Source organism: Ornithodoros turicata, unplaced genomic scaffold (genome assembly GCF_037126465.1).
Source record: "Ornithodoros turicata isolate Travis unplaced genomic scaffold, ASM3712646v1 ctg00001197.1, whole genome shotgun sequence".
Classification (NCBI taxonomy): Eukaryota; Metazoa; Arthropoda; class Arachnida; order Ixodida; family Argasidae; genus Ornithodoros; species Ornithodoros turicata.
The window spans coordinates 106,021-126,922 of NW_026999497.1; the positions used below are offsets into that span (position 1 = coordinate 106,021).

Genomic DNA, 20,902 nt, shown 5'->3' on the forward strand with positions numbered 1-20,902 from the left:
ATTAAGTCCAAGGACTAGAGCAATTATCAGCAGGATTGCGTTCGAAATAACCGTATAGCGTTTATCCAGTAGAGGTACTGGCAGGGATTTTCCGACACCTGCCTTGGCTGTTTTGTAACATCCACCCTGGAATTTCTGAGGTTGTGCAATAGAGCTCAGTCACCAATGCACGCACCCACAAACATGTATTCATATACCTCTCCCGAGGCCGATTTCAGGGGACATTACTAGACACAAGTCTGTGAGCATTCGGGCCCCATTAGCGGGACGGGTGCTTGCAGAGTACTGTCACAACAGTTTCCCGCTTGGAAGAGGACACAGGAGGCCACCAGTCAAACAACTATGAAATACCAAAGTCAAAAGCTGCCGCACTGTCGACCAGAAGCTTTTGTGAAATTAAAGTGGAAGGCGATCAGGGCTGGAGACTTTTCGGTTCGACCTACATGGCAGCAGCATATAGTCTTCTTGTCAGAAGGAATGCGTGTAGAAGAAGAAGAAGAGGAAGAAACTTCCTCGTGATCTCACTCCACCGAACGAACCCTCATAGCCCTGGCCGATCTCCCTTGGGGCTAATGGCCATTCTCCGTGGGACGAAGAAGAAGAAGAAGAACCATTCAGAGAACCGCAACGGGTGTTTAGGTAATTCTATTCCAGCACATTCATCACCAGGACCTCCAAGCTATTTCTTCCTTCCACATTCAATTTCATAAGTGGACTCCTTCCACTAGCAGAGTAGGCTGCGTCTTCTGACTCCTTCTTCCTCTATCAAGACGAACCAGGCAGGTTAAGTTCACCTCTCAAGGACTGTTTTGCTATGTACACTGCTGTTGTTGTACTCGCGCAGAAAGCGGGAATGCATGTTGTGCGCGTTCTTCTGGTCCTTCTCGCTTGGAGGGTGAGGCAGCAGACTGTGTCTTCAAAACCCACACGTCGAAAGTCACCAGATCTTGAGATGGATGCCCCGCAATTGAAGCGTCCGCCTCACATGTGAGCTTAAAGCGGTTTTAAAGCTAGGGTACGAGTTAATGTTGGCAAAAGAACGATGTACTAAACGAAGCACCTAAAGGTTGAAAGCATCACAGTTGACGTGACCAGTTTACGACGAACATCTCGAATTCTTGCTTGAATTAGGCTTAGAGTGAGGCCAAATGACTAGATGGCAACAAGATTAACACTGCTCTCATTCTCCAATTTCAGTTTCAAAACTGATATTCAAGAAACCCTCCAATGGCAAATGGAGAACTCTGCGGGGAAGCGACAGGCGAGGGAAGAAGTTCTCTTCATCCACGAACCAACTCCTGCGCCAACTTATTGCAAGTTTTCTTAAAATAACCTTACGCACCTTCGGAGCAAATCTTAAGAACATAGCAGGAGCAGGCCAAACTCAAGGCTCAAACTCAGGGCAATGTTAACGTCAACTTAAGAACATGTCACCGCTTACTGGCCACTTAAAAAATGCATACTCGTGTGTAGAAAATGCTCGTATCAAACGCTCCTACAGAGTGCTACTTCTCTTTGGTGGTGGGTGGTGGTGAGGTGATGTAGGGAGAAAGCTTCTGTCAGCCTACTCTGGAGTGGCGGCTCGTTGCACCCTGCAAGAGGGCTGGGAGAGATGATGGTGGTACAGGAGAGAGAGTGGTGCGCTAACCTTATTGCTCTGGGATTTGGGTAGTCCAACAGAAGTACCCGCCACAGAAAACATGCGAGCATCCCTCAGTAGGCTTCATTGGGATGCGCCCTGTACCACGGTAGCCAACAGGATTATTGGCGAAGTTACCCCGTGTACTACTTCTCCCCACTTTCGAAAAGAGAGGGCGAATACCCCGTTGCGACGCACACGTCAGAGATCAGGGTGTATTTCGTTCACTCGGCGTTTCAGTAGAGATACCGCTATCATTGTCTGGTTACTACACACACAGAGCGCCAAAAGCCCCGAAGAACTCAACTGTGCTACGTTATATTCCAGATACTGCGAAGCACAAGACAGGCAAGCGGTGCTCGGACGACTTCGACTGCGTGCAAGTCTTGGGCCAAGTGTGCAACATCGAGAAGCAAGGCTCGACAGGAACCTGTCAGTGCCCCGACAGCACACCTGTTCGTGTAGTGGAGCACGACCAGCCAAGATGTGTCTCTGGTAAGATGCGTTGGACACATATTCAGTGTAGTGGAGTCCAGCTCTGTTTTAGCGAAGAGTATGATTTTACCGTCGCTATGCAACAGCGAGTTGAACAAAGACGGGTAGTAAAAACAATGTCCTAATTGTCCAGCTCGCCTGATCTTTGAAGACTGCGCGGACACCGCCGAATGTGCGTTCCTCAACCCTTATGTGGAATGTGTGAACCAGATCTGCACCTGCTCGCCACCGAACGTTATGAAAAGGAAGGACCTGTGCATCCCAGGTTAGACACACATCCTGTTAAGTGGTGATGTTAACTTTCTTCTTACCGCACAGATTCAGCATCCAATACTACGGCCAACGGCATCCAGACGGCCAACGTGTTTGCCATGCTTCTCATGAGCATCGGAGCTATCGCAGGCTTTGCAGCTCTTGTAGCCAGGTAACGTCTCGGTAGAGCACATCACATAAAGCCTCTAGGGATATCGTTCATTACATTCAGCTAGACCGTGTTATGCGGTCTCAAGGAAGAGTAATCGAGTGGCAAAGTTCGGTATACCCTCACAATTTGTTCCAGGATCATAATTGTCAGAGAAGGCCGACACCAAGATAGCGACGAAGGACTACATGGTCGTTATCGATGGCGACATCACGCGGATGATCCTCCGATGGTCCTGTTAAGCAAAGGCATCAAGCGCATTTTCAATGACTGCAAAGATAAGATACAAGATATGGTACTTCGAAAGCCCGTGCTCTCTCCGCAGATGCAAAGTCTAATCAAAATCCGGCCTACCAGGCCTACCAGAACCTCCCATGAGAGCACGGTTGTGGTCGATGTCCACGTGCCATACGAACCGTTGGACTTTGAGGACATGGCTTCGTTGGAATCTCACCTTCGCAGAGCAACGCGACAGCTTTCTCAAGAAGGGTCTCCAACAACAGCAAATACTTCATTGGGAGCGACAACATCACACAGGTCGAAGATTACTAAGAAGTCAGTCGAGCCGTTGCAACAGACCTCCCCAGTTACCACTACAAATATGGCGACATCTCTGGATTCTCAAAAGCAAGCTGACGATGTCCTTGTGCCGCATATTGAACACGCCGAAGTGAATGCGGACCCACCATCGCCAAAGCACGGAGACGACGACAAAAGGCGAGATTTCAACTTGAACACGGACCTAGAACACATTATGCAGATAGTTATAGACCAGCTCTCAAACCCGCAAAGCAGCCCAGCTGGGCTCCGCAGAATCGAAGGAGACGAATGCAGAGTAGAAGTTGACGAGGGCAAGTTTTCTGATACAGTCCGAGCCGTGTATTCTCGAACTCTGCTCAAGCTACGCAAGAAGCTACACACTATGGCGGCGCAGGAAGCCCCCAGCGTTGACGAAGTGTCTTTCGGAGATTCCTGTCGGACGTCCAGCGCTATTCCAAGAAATAAAACCGTAGAGCTGCTTCCTTCTCTCGATAAAGGGTGCGGCGAAGCGAAAGGCAAAACGTACGCGGATGTGTCCACCCTATGTCGAATTCTAACTCCACACTCTGTCTCGAACGATCCACGTAAGCGAATTCGAATAAGCGATACGGTCTCCGAACATCGGGTCGGTAGAAATTTTCCGGAGCCTCCAGTCTATGGTGTTCCTCGCTTGCAGACTCATCAAAGCACCCCTGCAACCATCGATGCTTTTCCTGTTACACAGACACCCGATCGTCTTCCAAAAAGGTGTTACCTTCTTAGAGACGAACGACAAGATAATGCGACGACCGAGTCATTTCACTCTTGTTCCGACCCCAATCGTTTTATGAGACAACGTAAGTTCATTCCGACGACGACCCTGCCGATATCCGATTCGGCAAAAGTGGTTCTGGAGCCGATTTCGAGTGATGTGGACCTTCACAATCGCCCTAGGGATAGTCTGAAGGCGTACCTTGCAGGCAAGGCTCCGACGGTAGCTACTGCAGATTGTCCCTGGATAAATGATTCCTTGCAAAACAATGGGGAGGTTGATAGAACACAGTCAGGTGTTGGTGGATTCACAAAAATGGTACACCCAGGGGTACACTACATTGACTCTGACAATGCCTTGCAAGTCAGAGAAGAAACCTCGCTCTGCAGTATACCAAAGAAGCTTCTTAAGAAGCCACCTAAAATCGTTTTATCCCCGATAAAAGACGAGGTCGTAGGTCTGCAAGCCGAAGAAGAAACGCCACTACTTAACCTGGAAAGCATACCTAAGAAGAAAAGGAACAAGTCAGTTCTTCTACCCCCTTATTCAAGAAAGAGAGGAGGTTTACAATATCACACACAAGATAGTTCATTTTCGTTGTCACGACTGGAACTAGGGTCATACATGCCTAATCCGTCGACGTCCAGGCTTCTCAATAGGTCCTGTACGTACCTTCATGGTTGGGGTTGCAAAGACGTGCTGCAGAAAGTGGACGCTTGTGACAGAACGCCCGTTGAAGAAAGCATTATTCTGTGCTCTTCGGGGCCTTCGAGCGAAGTGAAAGAATATGCGCAATCCTACCACGAAAAAGTGATTAGGACAGGCACTGCTGCCGCATACGTAGATCCCACCTCAAGTAGCCCCCCTTCAGATATTCAATGTCCTGCGCTCTTTCTGTTAAATACACCAAGACAAGATATGGCATGCAGCAAAGTTGAAGAGATCGTTGAGAAGAACCTCCAAACAGTCGCATCGTCCGCGATACTAAATGACACTACAGCTAGGTTATCTCCACCTCCAAAGCCATGCGAAGAGGTCAAGTTGACAATCACCGAGAATGACATCATCCAGTGCTTAAACAGAGTCGTAGGACCAAATCGAGCCATAGCTGTAGAAGACAACAGGAAGTTCCCGGAAGCAAAAGCTACGCAGGAGGCTGTGTGCGGTTACGACTTGATGCAAGACGTGCTTTTGAACGAGGACGTCCTCAGTACCAGTGACGTTTCCAAAGTTGATATTAATCCCAAAGGAAACTCCACCGCGCCTAAAGCTGATCTGGAAGCATTAAGTCAGCCACTTTCACGCCTACGAAGAGGCGACTTGAAAAATATCCTAAAGGAAATTTTGGAAGAAGAGTACGCCCCTGTTCTTCAGCTCGCAACACATGGGTTGCCGTCGATCCAGAGCACAACGGCTCCTCCGGTGCCTTTCGAACACAAAAATATGCCAGCGCTCACCCATGAGCCATTGGAAAAGGTGAATAGGGAAAGCTCTGGTACTTCGACACGCAACAAGCTTATTGCTCCAGAATCACCATCAACGAACTCGGTTAAACGAGAGTATGAATTTACAACTGCGCGGTCGAGCGGTGAAGCTAACACAGCGGATGGATTCGACCTGCAGCCGTCATCAGGAACTCGGCAAACTTCTTCATCTTCGAAAGATTCACCTGGACAAACGACGACCACGGCTACGACAGCTGACGACACAGTTACGCAAGAAACATCGTCGACATCTACCAGAAGGTTTTACACGGAATTAAGCTTCCCAGACGTGGACATTCATGGAGCTGATGGTGACGCCCCCGGGAGTGAGACTTCGTCGTCAGAGGATACCACCACTGCTGCAATGACGACGACTCAGACGACGGAAGCTAGCTTGGATGAAGACGGTGATGTTCACTTGGAAGAGAAAGAAATGACGAAGTTCTTATCTCAAGTTACTGTCGTTAATTCATCAGAATCTAATATAGTGTCTAACGATTGCGAAAAACCTCGTCGTTCTGTTGATACGCGATTCCCATTTAGCCCGAGAAGGCGACGACCACCTGAAAAACATAGAGATCAAGACACTAAAACAATGAGCTGGGTCCCTCCGATTCCCAAATTGCTCCTAAAAGAATACAGGAAAAATGTTCTCAAGAACGCAGCAGGAGTACAACAGATGACACCCGAAGTGACACCCTCTCAACACCACACGCGCGAAGGCGCGATTGGAAATATCGTACCTCTGGAGGAAACGACGTCTTCTCCTCCCGACGGCAACACCGCCAGATGGACTGAGCCATTTCGAGAAGAATACAGTGACACCGAGAGCATATGTGCAAACTACACCACCACGGGAGTTGCAGTCGTGAGATTTTCGACCGTGTCAGGCAGCAAAACCGATGACTCGAGAGAAGGTGGACAAAGAGACCGGAAAAGTACGTAATAGCTACATGCTCGAAAAAGAGAGATATTAGCTACAGTTACACTGCTTTAGCTTAAATAGCTTGCAGCTCTGATATTTGACTTCAGTAATATGAGAAACCTATACAGGTGGCTTCACCAACGGAAAACGAACGAGGCCGAAATCTGCGTCATTCCACGGCATCCTTCCATCCGACAGACTAGGCAGCGTTGATGGTGAACGTGCTTTCGTCCCGCGTTCCAAGTCGTATACAGAATATTGGCTTAGGACTGTTTCCCTCTACAAGGAAGTCTCATCCTGCCAAATCTCACCTTCAACGGATCCTTCGGGCGACGTTATGGAAACCGAATCCATGGCTCATGTGCTGCATGGCTTGGACGACACAAGACAGGGAACGACGTTGGAGGAGATCGACCTCGAAAACTTCATCCGCGAAAACCAGATGAATCCACTTCTGAAGACCTTCTTGTACATGCATAAAACTGCGTACCAGACATCTGTAACGCGGGATACACCCAAATCAACCACGTACGTGAGTTACGACTTACAAGGTACGCCCATTTCTTCTAATGTCCCGCAACCATATGAACCGGACGAGATGATCCCGAAGACGGACTAGCCGACTTCACTACAAATTAAGCCACCAAATATCGAAACCGACAGGAAGAAATCATCCAGTTTGCAGTCCAGCGCAGACTACCGCATTATTCCAGCTCTTCCACAGTGCGAAAGTACGTCGGAGGCAACAATCATTGTCGACTGCGACCGGGGCAGGCGCTTTTATAATACGGAACGTCCAAGTGAGGTCTTCTCACCCAACGGTGCAACCACCATCGCAGAGCAAGCCAGTTTCGAAGACAGCTCTAGCAGCGGTCCTCCAAAATCGCTCAAGAAAACGCTGCGAAAAACGCTGCGAAAAACGGCGCCGTACCGTACGCCGTTCCCTCTCTGCAGCAGTTCGCGGTCGAGCGCCGTGGCTCCGATCAGTCTCAGAATGTTGAGACGTACGAACTCGACGGAATACATGACGCCGTCTATGACACAAGGTCGTAGCCGAATAGGGAATTCCGTCGAAGAGGAGAAACCGTTGAAGAAGTGCGTGAGCGCCCTTTCGTACCTTGAGAAAAACCGTCTTTGGAAACCGGACTCGTTGCCCTTTCAGCGGTGGCTGAACGCGGCCAGGAGGGCGTCGTTAAGGCCTGGCGATGGAGGGTCTGTCCTGGATGCGTCGAGACGCCCGTCTTCGCAATATATGATAATGTCGAGCGAGTCGTCTGAGGAGGACGAGATGCATAGCTTGGCGTCTACTACGATGCAGACTATGGACGAAGCTGGTACGGAAGGCGAAGAAATAGCTTGAAGTGTTCATCGTTATAATAAACCAATGTATAGTGGATTGAATTGAATTGATTGGATCAATATGGGAAGCATACCGTTGACGCCGATGTAAGAGAGTTTGGACCTCGCGAAATAGCAACATGTATAGAACAATAGTATTTTCCTTGATTACCCTGACGCGCACTAAAATGCGTCCACGATATACTGAACCACATATCAGTGTAACCGGTCACAACTTCTCGTTAACGTCACCATTGACGCTCTCCAGGCATCAACTCATAACTTTTGTTCACATGAATAGTGCGTTCACTAATTTGCCGCATAGAACTAGCACATCTGCACGTAGAACAACTAGCATCTGGAGTTAGGTTGGAACCAGGGAACCGTGCCTGTGGTGTACTTGTGCCACTGAGAAGTGCCCCCCCCCCCTTTCACTTCAATGCAAGCCGAAAGTCCGGGGTATAAAATCCAACACCACGTGGACAGAAGCTCAGCGCAGCTCCGTAGCGCTCCGCAGCGTAATGTCATCCTACTCGGATAGGCGTCGGCCAATCCCACGAAAGATGTGTCCCGGCGAAGAAGACTACACGCGCTTCATTGGAGAGAAACCATGCGAGTAGGCTGACGTATATGGCGAAGGCGAGGGGATATTGGAGAGGCCTTCTCTTCTAGGTGGTGGTGATTTATCCCACTACCACGGGAATAAAACTAACGGCCTGCACTACTGGGTACAGCCTGTCCTCGTTAATATGGGCCCCGTTAATATGGACAACTCGAATTATGCACGATTTTTTAGAGGACCGTTAATATGAAAACTCGCTTTTCGGACAATGGACGGTCCAGCACGGTACAGATCATAATCTATGGTAGTCTATGTAGTCAGTGTGGAGGGTAAGCCTCTCCCCACGTTCTACAGGAGAATTTTTGAAAGTAAGACGTTCCGTTGCGTTTAGGGACCTATGCCCCCTCCTTCGCAACCGTCCACAAGAACTATAAGAGGAAAGGGAGTTATTTGCGGGCGTGAAGAGCCTGGAAAATGCTGTATGACGTCATGGTGCTGTATGACGACTCATCCTGGTGCAAGGAGTTGTAGCTTACGAGAACAGAGGCGGTGCAGTTGTCAAGGCAAGTTGTCAGGCTCTGGCGTCGACGACTTCAGCAACGCCAAGCCAACGGTCCTTCAAGCAGGCACTAATTCGAGAATATTTTTCAAGAAACCTTCTGAATTTTTTGTTATTTCCTTGGTATTCGGTAATATGGACGATTCGCTTTAAGGACGATTTTGGACTGTATATGCAACCGCACCGCATCAAAAGCCTCCTCCTGGTCAAATGAGACCAGACCTGCTGTTCGGTGCCATCTGTGCACACAACAAATGGCATCGCTTTAATGCCAAGGAAGGAAGCTTAAGGCACCGTCTTGGAACTGAAGAGGTAACTGAGGTAACTGAGAGGTGGAACTGACAAGGAGGAATGACAAGTTCGACGACTGGGGAAAGCGTCTCGGTGAACGCGATGAAACGACACTGTGACGACACGGTGGTGTATACACCTGGTACCGAGGACAAAGTAGCACGCGCTTGGATCGATTTTATGTGCTACAATAATACACAATCTGTGTAGCGAGGTGCGATGGACGTCCTTGAAGTTTCCGAAAGTGGAAGAAGAAAGTGGAAGATGCACGCAAATACTTTGCAAATAAAAAGGAGGGTGAATCGACTACGCTTGCTATGCTCACATGTATGCAAAACATGCAATCACATGCAAATCATGGTGTAAAAAGTAACGTAGACTTGTATACTCAATCATTGCAACAACAGATTCTCCGTAATACTAATTCAAGACATCTGAAGGAATAGATCCATAGTCCTCGAGCTTGAGAACTCTAAAAGACGATAAAAGATAAGACACACAGATAAGGTTTCCCATCTCTATGAACCTTCACCAGCTAGCCGCCATCCTCTCAGCTCTCTCAGCAGAATAGATGCTTTCAAGTATCCTTTTTGTTTTTGTTTTTCTACGCTTTATATCGGAATGGAACGCACTGCCAGATAGTGTTGTCAGTCCAGTGATGCCCACTAACTACTTCTACAGTAGTTTAACTATAACTACTAACTACTTCGTGATGAAGTAGTTTAACTAGTAGTTCAACTACTTTTCAGGGGAGTAGTTAAAACTACTTTTTTAACTACTGCAATGTAGTTTAACTACACCTATAACTACTTAACGTTGTCCATCAACACCAATCCCTTGTAGTGTTCTTGGACTCCTAAATATGAATCACAAGCAATGATATACTTTGGCTGAAGCTACTGCTACGATCGTCAAATACAAAGCTTGCGGCGGGATTCTTTCTGTGCCTACGCGATAAACTGAGTTGCATAATTATTTCACAGCAAATGAGGCTTCACTGGACAACGGTGTTGCGGATTTAAATCCGGGGATTTGATTTAAATCCATCAAAGGGCTCGTGGATTTGATTTGGGATTTGGTTTACGGGAAAAGTATGGCGACGATTTGGATTTGGATTGAATCACATTTTTGACAGATTATTTGAATTTTGATTGAATCAAGTGTTTTTTTGTTTTGTTTTGTTTTCGACGGAATTCGACGTGTATTTGGTCAAGCTCCTGAAGGGAAATGGTTGGATTTTGACTGCTGCGAAATTTAACGTTGACGGGCGGGCAGATTATTTGTCAGTCGTATCTGAGGCCGTCTCTGTAATTACGTTTTTACAAGACATTTGGCTGAATTGCATTTCACATATGTTTACACATGATGCAATGCAACTCTTAATGAGGAGAAGGTCTAAAAAATGTTTGTATTTGAGATGGCTTGCCTTGCATCCCGCCATCTCGGTTCCCAATGTCCCGCTAAAAGTTCTGTTTCGTTTAAAAAGAAATGCCACAATTTTTTGATTGCGTGAAGCAGTCTACGGACACTGTTTGTAGACTTCTTCAAGTTTAAGAGGTGGTTTGTCTGTCAGACAGACCACCTCTAAGGCCTATAACCCTCTTCCCTTCCGAGCACTAAAGGTACGTCATGCAGTACTCTCACACATAATCACATGGGCAGTTCGATGTCTAATTCTCAACGGTATCACAGCGTTCTATAATTTCTTAGAAATGGAACGCATTGGAGAAAGCGCACCACTGGTCCACTGAGCTCAGACAATGTACGTACGAGAAAAGGACTACCATACACGTATTTTGTCTGTTTTATTAGTTCTGAACTGCGACTGATGTCGCGTTCTGGTGTCCTTGAGATTGCTAAAATAAGTTCCGAAATGTCCACATGAGAACCAGTCGTATGAGGTCATTGTGTCCAGGAACAGGAATGTGAATGTTGGTTGCCCTTTTTCATAGAGGCTTGCTTATGGTCAACTTGGTGCCACCGCAGAACTCACCGCAAAAACGAATGACGAAATCCTCTCTTTAAGCGAGTGTACAGTAAAGGATGATGTTGTTTCCCCTCTCTACTATTGGATGATCGCAGTGGCCCGCTACCCGCTGCTTTCGGAAGTAGCGAAACATTTATTTGCAAATACGTTTGCAAATACGTTTTTGCAAATACGTTTGCAAATATATTTGTCAAATACGCTTACTCGGAACATATGATAAAGCCAACTGCCGGGAATTATGTTGTGTTAAATGTGACGGCTGCGTGCTGCACACCGCAGTTGTGTTATAACAAACTCAGTAGTACATCCGCCCAACACGCGTAAGCAGTCTTATTCTTTCAAGTTCTTGTTTAGAAAGACCAGCTGCTCCAATGTAGCTTGGTGCAGCCTGTTTCTTTTCGCGGTCTTGATCATGCTGGCTGCAGAGAGCACTCGTACAACTGCTCCAGAACTTGCAGGGACTGCAAATAAATGTTTCGCTACTTCCGAAAGCAGCGGGTAGCGGGCCACTGTGGACATCCAATAGTAGAGAGGGGAAACAACATCATCCTTTACTGTACACTCGCTTAAAGAGAGGATTTCGTCATTCGTTTTTGCGGTGAGTTCTGCGGTGGCACCAAGTTGACCATAAGCAAGCCTCTATGAAAAAGGGCAACCAACATTCACATTCCTGTTCCTGGACACAATGACCTCATACGACTGGTTCTCATGTGGACATTTCGGAACTTATTTTAGCAATCTCAAGGACACCAGAACGCGACATCAGTCGCAGTTCAGAACTAATAAAACAGACAAAATACGTGTATGGTAGTCCTTTTCTCGTACGTACATTGTCTGAGCTCAGTGGACCAGTGGTGCGCTTTCTCCAATGCGTTCCATTTCTAAGAAATTATAGAACGCTGTGATACCGTTGAGAATTAGACATCGAACTGCCCATGTGATTATGTGTGAGAGTACTGCATGACGTACCTTTAGTGCTCGGAAGGGAAGAGGGTTATAGGCCTTAGAGGTGGTCTGTCTGACAGACAAACCACCTCTTAAACTTGAAGAAGTCTACAAACAGTGTCCGTAGACTGCTTCACGCAATCAAAAAATTGTGGCATTTCTTTTTAAACGAAACAGAACTTTTAGCGGGACATTGGGAACCGAGATGGCGGGATGCAAGGCAAGCCATCTCAAATACAAACATTTTTTAGACCTTCTCCTCATTAAGAGTTGCATTGCATCATGTGTAAACATATGTGAAATGCAATTCAGCCAAATGTCTTGTAAAAACGTAATTACAGAGACGGCCTCAGATACGACTGACAAATAATCTGCCCGCCCGTCAACGTTAAATTTCGCAGCAGTCAAAATCCAACCATTTCCCTTCAGGAGCTTGACCAAATACACGTCGAATTCCGTCGAAAACAAAACAAAACAAAAAACACGTGATTCAATCAAAATTCAAATAATCTGTCAAAAATGTGATTCAATCCAAATCCAAATCGTCGCCATATTTTCCCCGTAAACCAAATCCCAAATCAAATCCACGAGCCCTTTGATGGATTTAAATCAAATCCCCGGATTTAAATCCGCAACACCGTTGTCCAGTGAAGCCTCATTTGCTGTGAAATAATTATGCAACTCAGTCTATCGCGTAGGCACAGAAAGAATCCCGCCGCAAGCTTTGTATTTGACGATCGTAGCAGTAGCTTCAGCCAAAGCATATCATTGCTTGTGATTCATATTTAGGAGTCCAAGAACACTACAAGGGATTGGTGTTGATGGACAACGTTAAGTAGTTATAGGTGTAGTTAAACTACATTGCAGTAGTTAAAGAAGTAGTTTTAACTACTCCCCTGAAAAGTAGTTGAACTACTAGTTAAACTACTCCATCACGAAGTAGTTAGTAGTTATAGTTAAACTACCGTAGAAGTAGTACCGTAGGCTCTAAGGATTGTTAAACCTGCCTGTAATTTGTAGGCCTGTTAATTTGTATTGTACTGTATTGTTTGTACCGTTCCTTAGCTACACACGATGTCAGTCCGTATGACTCTGAGGCTTTGGTGTCACGGTGTTCGGGGAAATATATATTATTGTTCTATATATACTTCGCGAGATACTAGCTCTTGAACATCGGCGTCAAGGGTGTGTTTCTATATTGACAACCGTTTCAAACCACTATCCGTTGGTTTATTATAATAATATATATAACACTTCAAAATATTTCTTCGTCTTCCGTACCTTCTTCGTTCGTATAACTCTGCATCGTAGTAGACGCCAAGCTATGCATCTCTTCCTCCTCTGACGACTCGCTCGACGTTATCATATCTTGCGAAGACGGGCGTCCCGACTCATCCAGGACAGTCCCTCCATCGCCAGGCCTTAACGACGCCCTCCTGGCCGCGTTCAGCCACTGCTGAAAGGGCAAGGAATCCGGTTTCCAAAGACGGTTTTTCTCAAGGTACGAAAGGGCGCTCACGCACTTCTTCAACGGTTTTTCCTCTTCGACGGAATGCCCTATTCGGCTACGACCTTGCGTCATAGACGACGTCATGTATTCCGTCGAGTTCGTACGTCTCAACATTCTCAGACTGATCGGAGCCACGGCGCTCGACCGCGAACTGCTGCACAGAGGGAACGGCGTACGGTACGGCGCCGTCTTTCGCAGCGTTTTCTTGAGCGATTTTGGAGGACCGCTGCTAGAGCTGTCTTCGAAACTGGCTTGCTCTGCGATGGTGGTTGCAGTGTTGGGTGAGAATATTTCACTCTGACGTTCGGCATCATAAAAGCGCCTGCCCCGGTCGCACTCGAGAATGACTGTTGCCTCCGACGTACTGTCGCACATTGGAGGAGCGGGAATAATGCGGTAGTCTGCGCTGGGCTGCAAACTGGATGATTTCTTCCTGTCAGTTTCGATATTTGGTTGCTTAATTTCTAGTGAAGTAGGGGAGTCTGTCTTCGGTATAATCTCGTTCGGTTCATATGGTTGCGGGAAATTGGAAGAAATGGGAGTACCTTGTAAGTCGTAGCTCACGTACGTGGTTGATTTGGGTGTATCCCGCGTTACAGATGTCTGGTACGCAGTATTATGCATGTACAAGAAGGTCTTCAGAAGTGGATTCATCTGGTTTTCGCGGATGAAGTTTTCGAGGTCGATCTCCTCCAACGTTGCTCCCTGTCTTGTGTCGTGCAAGCCATGCAGCACATGAGCCATGGATTCGGTTTCCATAATGTCACCCGAAGAATCCGTTGAAGGTGAGATTTGGCAGGTTGAGACTTCTTTGTAGAGAGAAACAGTCTTCAGCCAGTATTCTGTATATGACTTGGAACGAGGGACAAGAGCACGTTCACCGTCAACGCTGCCTAATCTGTCGGACGGAAGGATGCCGTGGAACGACGCAGATTTCGGCCTTGTTCGTTTTGCGTTGATGGTGCCACCTGTATGGGTTTGTCATGTTACTAAAGTACCATATCAAAATTGCACGCTATTTAAGCTAAAACAGTAATTGTAGCTAATATCTCTATTTTCTAGCATGTACCAGTTGCGTACTTTTCCGGTCTCTTTGTCCACCTTCTCTCGAGTCATCAGTTTTGCTGCCAGATGCGGGCGAGAATCTCACGACTGCAACTCCCGTGCTGGTGTAGTTTGCATATGTGCTCTCGGCGTCACGATATCCTTCACGAAGTGGCTCAACCGATCTCGCGGTGTTGCCGTCAGGAGGAGAAGACGTCGTTTCCTCCACAGGTACGATATTTCCAATCGCGCCTTCGCGCGTGTGGTGTTGAGAGGGTGTCACTTCGGGTGTCATCTGTTGTACTCCTGCTGCGTTCTTGAGAACATTTTTCCTGTATTCTTTTAGGAGCAATTTAGGAATCGGAGGGACCCAGCTCATCGTTTTAGTGTCTTGATCTCGATGATCTTCAGATGGTCGTCGCTTTCTCGGGCTAAATGGAAATCGGGTATCAACAGAACGACGAGTTTTTCTGCAATCGTTAGACCCTATATTAGATTCTGATGAATTAACGACAGTAACTTGAGATAAGAACTTCGTCATTTCTTTCTCTTCCAAGTGAACATGACCGCCTTGATCCAAACTATCTTCCGTCGTCTCAGTCGTCGCAATTGCAACCGTGGTGGTATCCTCTGACGACGAAGTCTCACTCCCAGGGCCGTCACCATCAGCTCCATGAATAGGCATCGAGTCTATGCCGACCTCTGGGAAGCTTAATTCCGTGTAGAACCTTCTCGTTGATATAGACGATGTCTCTTGCGTAACCGTGTTGTCAGCTGTCGTAGCCGTGGTCGTCGTTTGTCCAGGTGAGTCTTTCGAAAATGAAGAAGTTTTCCGAGTTCCTGATGACGGCTGCAGGTCGAATCCATCCGCTGTGTTAGCTTCACCGCTCGACCGCGCAGTTGTAAATTCACACTCTGGTTTAACAGAGTTCGTTGATGGTGATTCTGGAGCAATAAGTGTTTTTCCTGTCGAAGTACCAGAGTTTTCCCTACTCGTCTTTGTCAATGGCTCATGGGTGAGCGCTGGCAAGTTTTCGTGTTCGAAAGGCACCGGAGGAGCCGTTGTGCTCTGGATCGACTGCACCCCATGTGTTGCGAGCTGAAGAACATGGGCGTACTCTTCTTCCAAAATTTCCTTTAGGATATTTTTCAAGTCGCCTCTTCGTAGGCGCGAAAGTGGCTGGCTGAATGCTTCCAGATCAGCTTTAGGCGCGGTGGAATTTCCTTTGGGATGAATGTCAACTTTGGAAATGTCACTGGTACTGAGGACGTCCTCGTTCAAAAGCACGTCTTGCATCAAGTCGTAACCGCACACAGCCTCCTGCGTAGCTTTTGCTTCCGGGAACTTCCTGTTGTCTTCTACAGCTATGGCTCGGTTTGGTCCTACGACTCTGTTTAAGCACTGGATGATGTCGTTCTCGGTGATTGTCAACTTGACCTCTTCGCATGCCTTTTGACGTGGAGGCAACTTAGGTGTAGCGTCATTTAGTATCGCGGACGATGCGACTGTTTGGAGGTTCTTCTCAACGATCTCTTCAACTTTGCTGCATGCCATATCTTGTCTTGGTGCATTTAACAGAAACAGGGCAGGAGATTGAATATCTGACGGTGGGCTACTTGAGGTGGGATCTACGTATGCGGCAGCAGTGCCTGTCCTAATTTCTGTTACATGGAAGGAATGCGCATATTCTTTCACTTCACTCGAAGGCCCCGAAGAGCACAGAATAGTGCTTTCTTCAACGGGGGTTCTGTCACAAGCGTCCACTTTCTGCAGCGCGGCTTTGCGACCCCAACCATGAATGGACGTACGGGACCTATTGAGAAGCCTCGTCATCGACGCATTAGGCATGTCTGACCCTAGTTCCAGTCGTGACAACGAAAATGAACTATCTTGTGTGCGATCTTGTAAGTCTGCTTTCTTTCTTGAATAAGGAGGTAGAAGAATTGACTTGTTCCTTTTCTTTTTGGTTACAGTTCTCAGGTTCAGTAGTGGTGTTTCTTCTTCGACTTCCAGACCTGCGACCTCGTCTTCTATCGGGGATAAAACGATTTTAGGTGGCATCTTAAGAAGTTTCTTCGGTATAGTGCAAAGCGAGGTTTCTTCCCTGACTTGCAAGGCATTGTCAGAGTCAATGTAGTGTACCCTTGGGTGTACCATTTTTGTGAATCCACCAACACCTGGCTGTGTTCTATCAACCTCCCCATTGTTTTGCAAGGAATCGTTTACCGAGGGACAATCAGCAGTAGCTACCGTCGGAACCTTGCCTGCAAGGTACGCCTTCAGACTATCCCTAGGAGGATTGTGAAGGTCCACATCACTCGAAATCGGCTCCAGAACCAGTTTTGCCGAATCTGATATCGGCAGGGTCGTCGTCGGAATGAACTTACGTTGTCTCATAAAACGATTGGGGTCGGAACAAGAGTGAAAAGATTCGGTCGCCGCATTATCTTGTCGTTCGTCTCTAAGAAGGTAACACCTTTTTGGAAGACGATCGGGTGTCTGTGTAACAGGAAAAGCATCGATGGTTGCAGGGGTGCTTTGATGAGTCTGCAAGCGAGGAACACCATAGACTGGAGGCTCCGGAAAATTTCTACCGACCCGATGTTCGGAGAACGTATCGCTTATTCGAATTCGCTTACGTGGATCCTTCGAGACAGAGTGTGGAGTTAGAATTCGACATAGGGTGGACACATCCGCGTACGTTTTGCCTTTCGCTTCGCCGCACCCTTTATCGAGAGAAGGAAGCAGCTCCACGGTTTTATTTCTTGGAATAGCGCTGGACGACCGACAGGGATCTCCGAAAGACACTTGGTCAACGCTGGGGGCTTCCTGCGCCGCCATAGTGTGTAGCTTCTGGCGTAGCTTGAGGAGAGTTCGAGAATACACGGCTCGGACTGTATCAGAAAACGTGCCCGCGTCAACTTCTACTCTGCGTTCGTCTCCTTCGATTCTGCGGAGCCCAGCTGGGCTGCTTTGCGGGTTTGAGAGCTGGTCTATAACTATCCTCATAATGTGTTCTAGGTCCGCGTTCAAGTTGAAGTCTCGCCTTTTCTCGTCGTCTCCGTGCTTTGGCGATGGTGGGTCCGCATTCACTTCGGCGTGTTCAATATGCGGCACAACAACATCGCCAGCTTGCCGTTGAGAATCCATAGATGTCGCCATGTTTGGAGTGGTAACTGGGGAGGTCTGTTGCAACGGTTCGACTGATTTCTCAGAAATCTTCGCCCTGTGTGACGTTGTCGCTCTAAGTGAAGTATTTGCTGTTGTTGGAGACGTTTCTTGAGAAAGCAGTCGCGTTGCTCTGCGAAGGTCAGATTCCAACGAAGCTATGTCCTCAAAGTCCAACGGTTCGTATGGCACGTGGACGTCGACCACAACCGTGCTCTCATGGGAGGTTCTGGTAGGCCTGGTAGGCCGGATTTCGATTAGACTTTGCATCTGCGGAGAGAGCACGGGCTTTCGAAGTACCATATCTTGTATCTTATCTTTGCAGTCATTGAAGATGCGCTTGATTCCTTTGCTTAACAGGACCATCGGAGGATCATCCGTGTGGCGTTGCCTCCGATAACTACCATGTGGCTCTTCGTCGCTATCCTGGTGTCGGCCTTCTTTGCCAATTATGATCCTGGAACAAATTGTGAGGGTATACCGGACTTTGCTAGTCGATTACTCCTCCCTGAGACAAAATAGCTCAACACGGTCTAGCTCAATGCAAAAAATATTCCTAGAGGCGTTATGCTTTACGTGCTATCATCTGCCGAAACGTTACCTGGCCACAAGAGCTACAATGCCTCCGATAGCTCCGATGCTCATGAGAAGTATGGCGAACACGTTGGCCGCCTGGGAAGTAGTATTGGATGCTGAAGCTGTGCGGTAAGAAGAAAGTTAAGATGAACACTTAACAGGATATGTGTCTAACCTGGGATGCACAGGTCCTTCCGTTTCATAACGTTCGGTGGCGAGCAGGTGCAGATCTGGTTCACACATTCCACATAAGGGTTGAGGAACGCACATTCGGCGGTGTCCGCGCAGTCCTCAAAGATCAGGCGAGCTGGACAATTAGGACATTGTTTTTGCTACCCGTCTTTTGTTCAACTCGCTGTTGCATAGCGACGGTAAAATCATATTCTTCGCTAAAACAGAGACTACACTGAATATGTGTCCAAGGCTTCTTACCAGAGACACATCTTGGCTGGTCGTGCTCCACTACATGAACAGGTGTGCTGTCCGGGCACTGACAGGTTCCCGTCGAGCCTTGCTTCTCGATGTTGCACACCTGGCCCAAGACTCGCATGCAGTCGAAGTCGTCCGAGCACCGCTTGCTTGTCTTGTGCTTCGCAGTATCTGGAATATAACGTAACAAAATAGCGTTTTTCGGGCCTTTCGCGGTTGTGCGTGTAGGTAACCAGACAATGATAGCGGTATGCCTTCTGAAACGCCGAGTGAACGAAATGTACCATCCCTTTTCGAAAATGGAGAGAAGTGTCACATCGCGGGTAACTTCGCTAATAATCCTGGTGGTTACCGTGGTACAAGGCGCATCCCAATGCATGCACGTTTTCCGTGGTGGGTAGTTCTCTTGTACTACCCAAACCCCAGAGCAAGAGGGTTAGCACACCCTTCCCTCTTCTGTACCACCAACTCTCCACCCCTCTTGTCCTTCCCCTGGGTGCAACGAGCCGCCATTCCAGAGTATAGGTTGACCGCACCTTCCCCCTACATCACCTCACCACCACCCACCACCACAGAGAAGTAGCACTCTGTAGATCCGTTCGAAAAGAGGATGTTCTACACAGGAGTATGCACTTTTTAAGTGGCTAGTACGCGGTGACATGTTCTTAAGGTTCGCTGCGAAAGTGCGGTTATTTTAAGAAAACTTACAATAAGTTGGCGCAGGAGTTGGTTTATGGACGAAGAGAACTTCTTCCCTCGCCTGTCGCTTCCCCGCAGAATTCTCCATTCGCCATTGGAGGCTCTCTTGAATATCAGTTTTAAAACTGAAAGTACAGAAAGAGAGCAGAGTTAATTCTGTTGCAATTTAGACATTTGGCCTCACTCTAAATGTAAATCAAGTAAGAGTTCGAGATGTTCGCTCAGAAATGGTCACGTGAACTGTCCTTTCACACTTGTGCTCCACTGGATGAATTTCAGATGCTTCGTTGTTTTGACAACATTAACTCGTACCCTAGCTTTAAAACCACTTAAAGCTCACATGCGAGGCGGGCGCTTCAATTGCGGGGCATCCATCTCGAGATCTGCTGCCTTCCGACGTAAGGGTTTCGAAGACACAGTCTGCTGCCTTGCCCTCCAAGCGAGAAGGATCAGAAGAACGCGCACAACATGCATTCCCGATTTCTGCGCAAGTACAACAACAACAGTGTACATAGCAAAACGGTCCTGGAGAGCTGAACTTTAACCTGCCTGCTTCTTCTTGAAATAGGAAGAAATATTTGGGAAAGAGCCAGAAGACACAGCCTACTCTGCTAGTTGAAGGAGTCGACTTATGAAATTGTAGGACAAAGGAGCAAATAGGTTGGAGGTCCTGGTGATGAATGTGCTGGAGGAGAATTACGAGAATTACATCTGAACAGGCGTTGGGGTTTTCCAAATGGTTCGTTACGTGGAGTGAGATCACGAGGAAGTTCCTTCTTCTTCTTCTTCTTCTTCTTCATGCATTCCTTCTGACAAGAAGACTATAATATGCTGCTGCCGTGAAGGTCGAACCGAAATGTCTCCCAACCCGGATCACCTTCCAGTTTAATTTCACAAAAGCTTCTGGTCGACACTGCGCCGGCTTTTGAATTTACTATTTAATAGTCGCTTGACTGGTGGCCTGCTGTGTCCTCTTCCAAGTGGGAGACTGTTATGGCACTACTCTGCAAGAATCTGTCCCGCAAATGGAGCCCGAGTGCTCACAGACCTGTGACTAGTAATGGCCCGTGAAATCGACCTTTTTCTTGGGGGGGGGGGGTATGTATATGGATACATGTTTGTGGATGTGCGCATTAGTAGGTGAGCTGTATTGGGCAACCCCAGAAATTCCAGGGGGGATCTTGCAAAACAACCAAGGCGACTGTAGCGAAATTCTTGCCTGTGTCTCTACTCGATTCAGGCTGCAAGATTATTTCGAACGCAATCCTGGGCCTCTGATCCTTGGGCTCAATCGTTATCCCTCCTTCTCAGGCATATTGGGTCCCTGAACGGTCCCTCAAACTTCATTTCTTGGCATTACGTGATGCCATTTATTGGGCGCAGCAGGTACCAAAACAGCAATTTTCACATGCTCTCGTACATGCACTCGTGGTGTATACCATACCAAAAGTCTTGTTCTGATGAAAACAGACAAAAGTTGCCGTTGCGTGAAAAAATTGCTTGATGTCAAGGAATGCAGCTTGAGGGACCGTTCAGGG

The 20,902-nt window shown here is 47.5% G+C and overlaps 2 protein-coding genes across 4 annotated transcripts; one reads left to right on the forward strand and one right to left on the reverse strand.

Annotated features, from left to right (window-relative positions):
- The first annotated feature begins 555 nt into the window (after nt 1-555).
- Nucleotides 556-7,651, forward strand: LOC135376654 (uncharacterized). Of its 2 annotated transcripts, none has more exons than XM_064609163.1 (7): nt 556-987; nt 1,198-1,313; nt 1,967-2,134; nt 2,268-2,399; nt 2,453-2,558; nt 2,694-6,268; nt 6,384-7,651. In XM_064609163.1, the coding sequence occupies exons 1-7, from the start codon at nt 815-817 to the stop codon at nt 6,872-6,874; spliced, it is 4,761 nt and encodes a 1,586-aa protein (XP_064465233.1). In that variant the 5' UTR covers nt 556-814; the 3' UTR covers nt 6,875-7,651. The 2 variants fall into 2 exon arrangements, with proteins under 2 accessions (XP_064465233.1, XP_064465234.1); XM_064609164.1 differs by having other exon boundaries at nt 2,459-2,558.
- Nucleotides 7,652-13,151: 5,500 nt separating this feature from the next.
- LOC135376647 (uncharacterized) lies at nt 13,152-20,132 on the reverse strand. 2 transcript variants are annotated; one of them, XM_064609156.1, is made up of 7 exons: nt 19,705-20,132; nt 19,374-19,489; nt 18,669-18,836; nt 18,412-18,543; nt 18,262-18,352; nt 14,528-18,117; nt 13,152-14,415 (listed from the first exon to the last, which is right to left on the reverse strand). In XM_064609156.1, exons 1-7 carry the CDS (start codon nt 19,875-19,877, stop codon nt 13,193-13,195), a joined length of 5,493 nt encoding a protein of 1,830 aa, XP_064465226.1. In that variant the 5' UTR covers nt 19,878-20,132; the 3' UTR covers nt 13,152-13,192. The 2 variants fall into 2 exon arrangements, with proteins under 2 accessions (XP_064465226.1, XP_064465225.1); XM_064609155.1 differs by having other exon boundaries at nt 18,262-18,358.
- Between the last annotated feature and the right edge of the window lie 770 nt (nt 20,133-20,902).

Excerpts from the sequence above, each read along its gene's own strand:
- LOC135376654 (XM_064609163.1), top strand. The coding sequence starts at position 815 with ATGTACACTGCTGTTGTTGTACTCGCGCAGAAAGCGGGAATGCATGTT. Across the intron at positions 1,314-1,966 it reads AACTCCTGCGCCAACTTATT|ATACTGCGAAGCACAAGACA; the intron begins GCAAGTTTTCTT and ends GTTATATTCCAG. Across the intron at positions 2,400-2,452 it reads GAAGGACCTGTGCATCCCAG|ATTCAGCATCCAATACTACG; the intron begins GTTAGACACACA and ends CTTACCGCACAG.
- LOC135376647 (XM_064609155.1), bottom strand. The coding sequence starts at position 19,877 with ATGTACACTGTTGTTGTTGTACTTGCGCAGAAATCGGGAATGCATGTT. Across the intron at positions 18,837-19,373 it reads AACTCCTGCGCCAACTTATT|ATACTGCGAAGCACAAGACA; the intron begins GTAAGTTTTCTT and ends GTTATATTCCAG. Across the intron at positions 18,359-18,411 it reads GAAGGACCTGTGCATCCCAG|CTTCAGCATCCAATACTACT; the intron begins GTTAGACACATA and ends CTTACCGCACAG.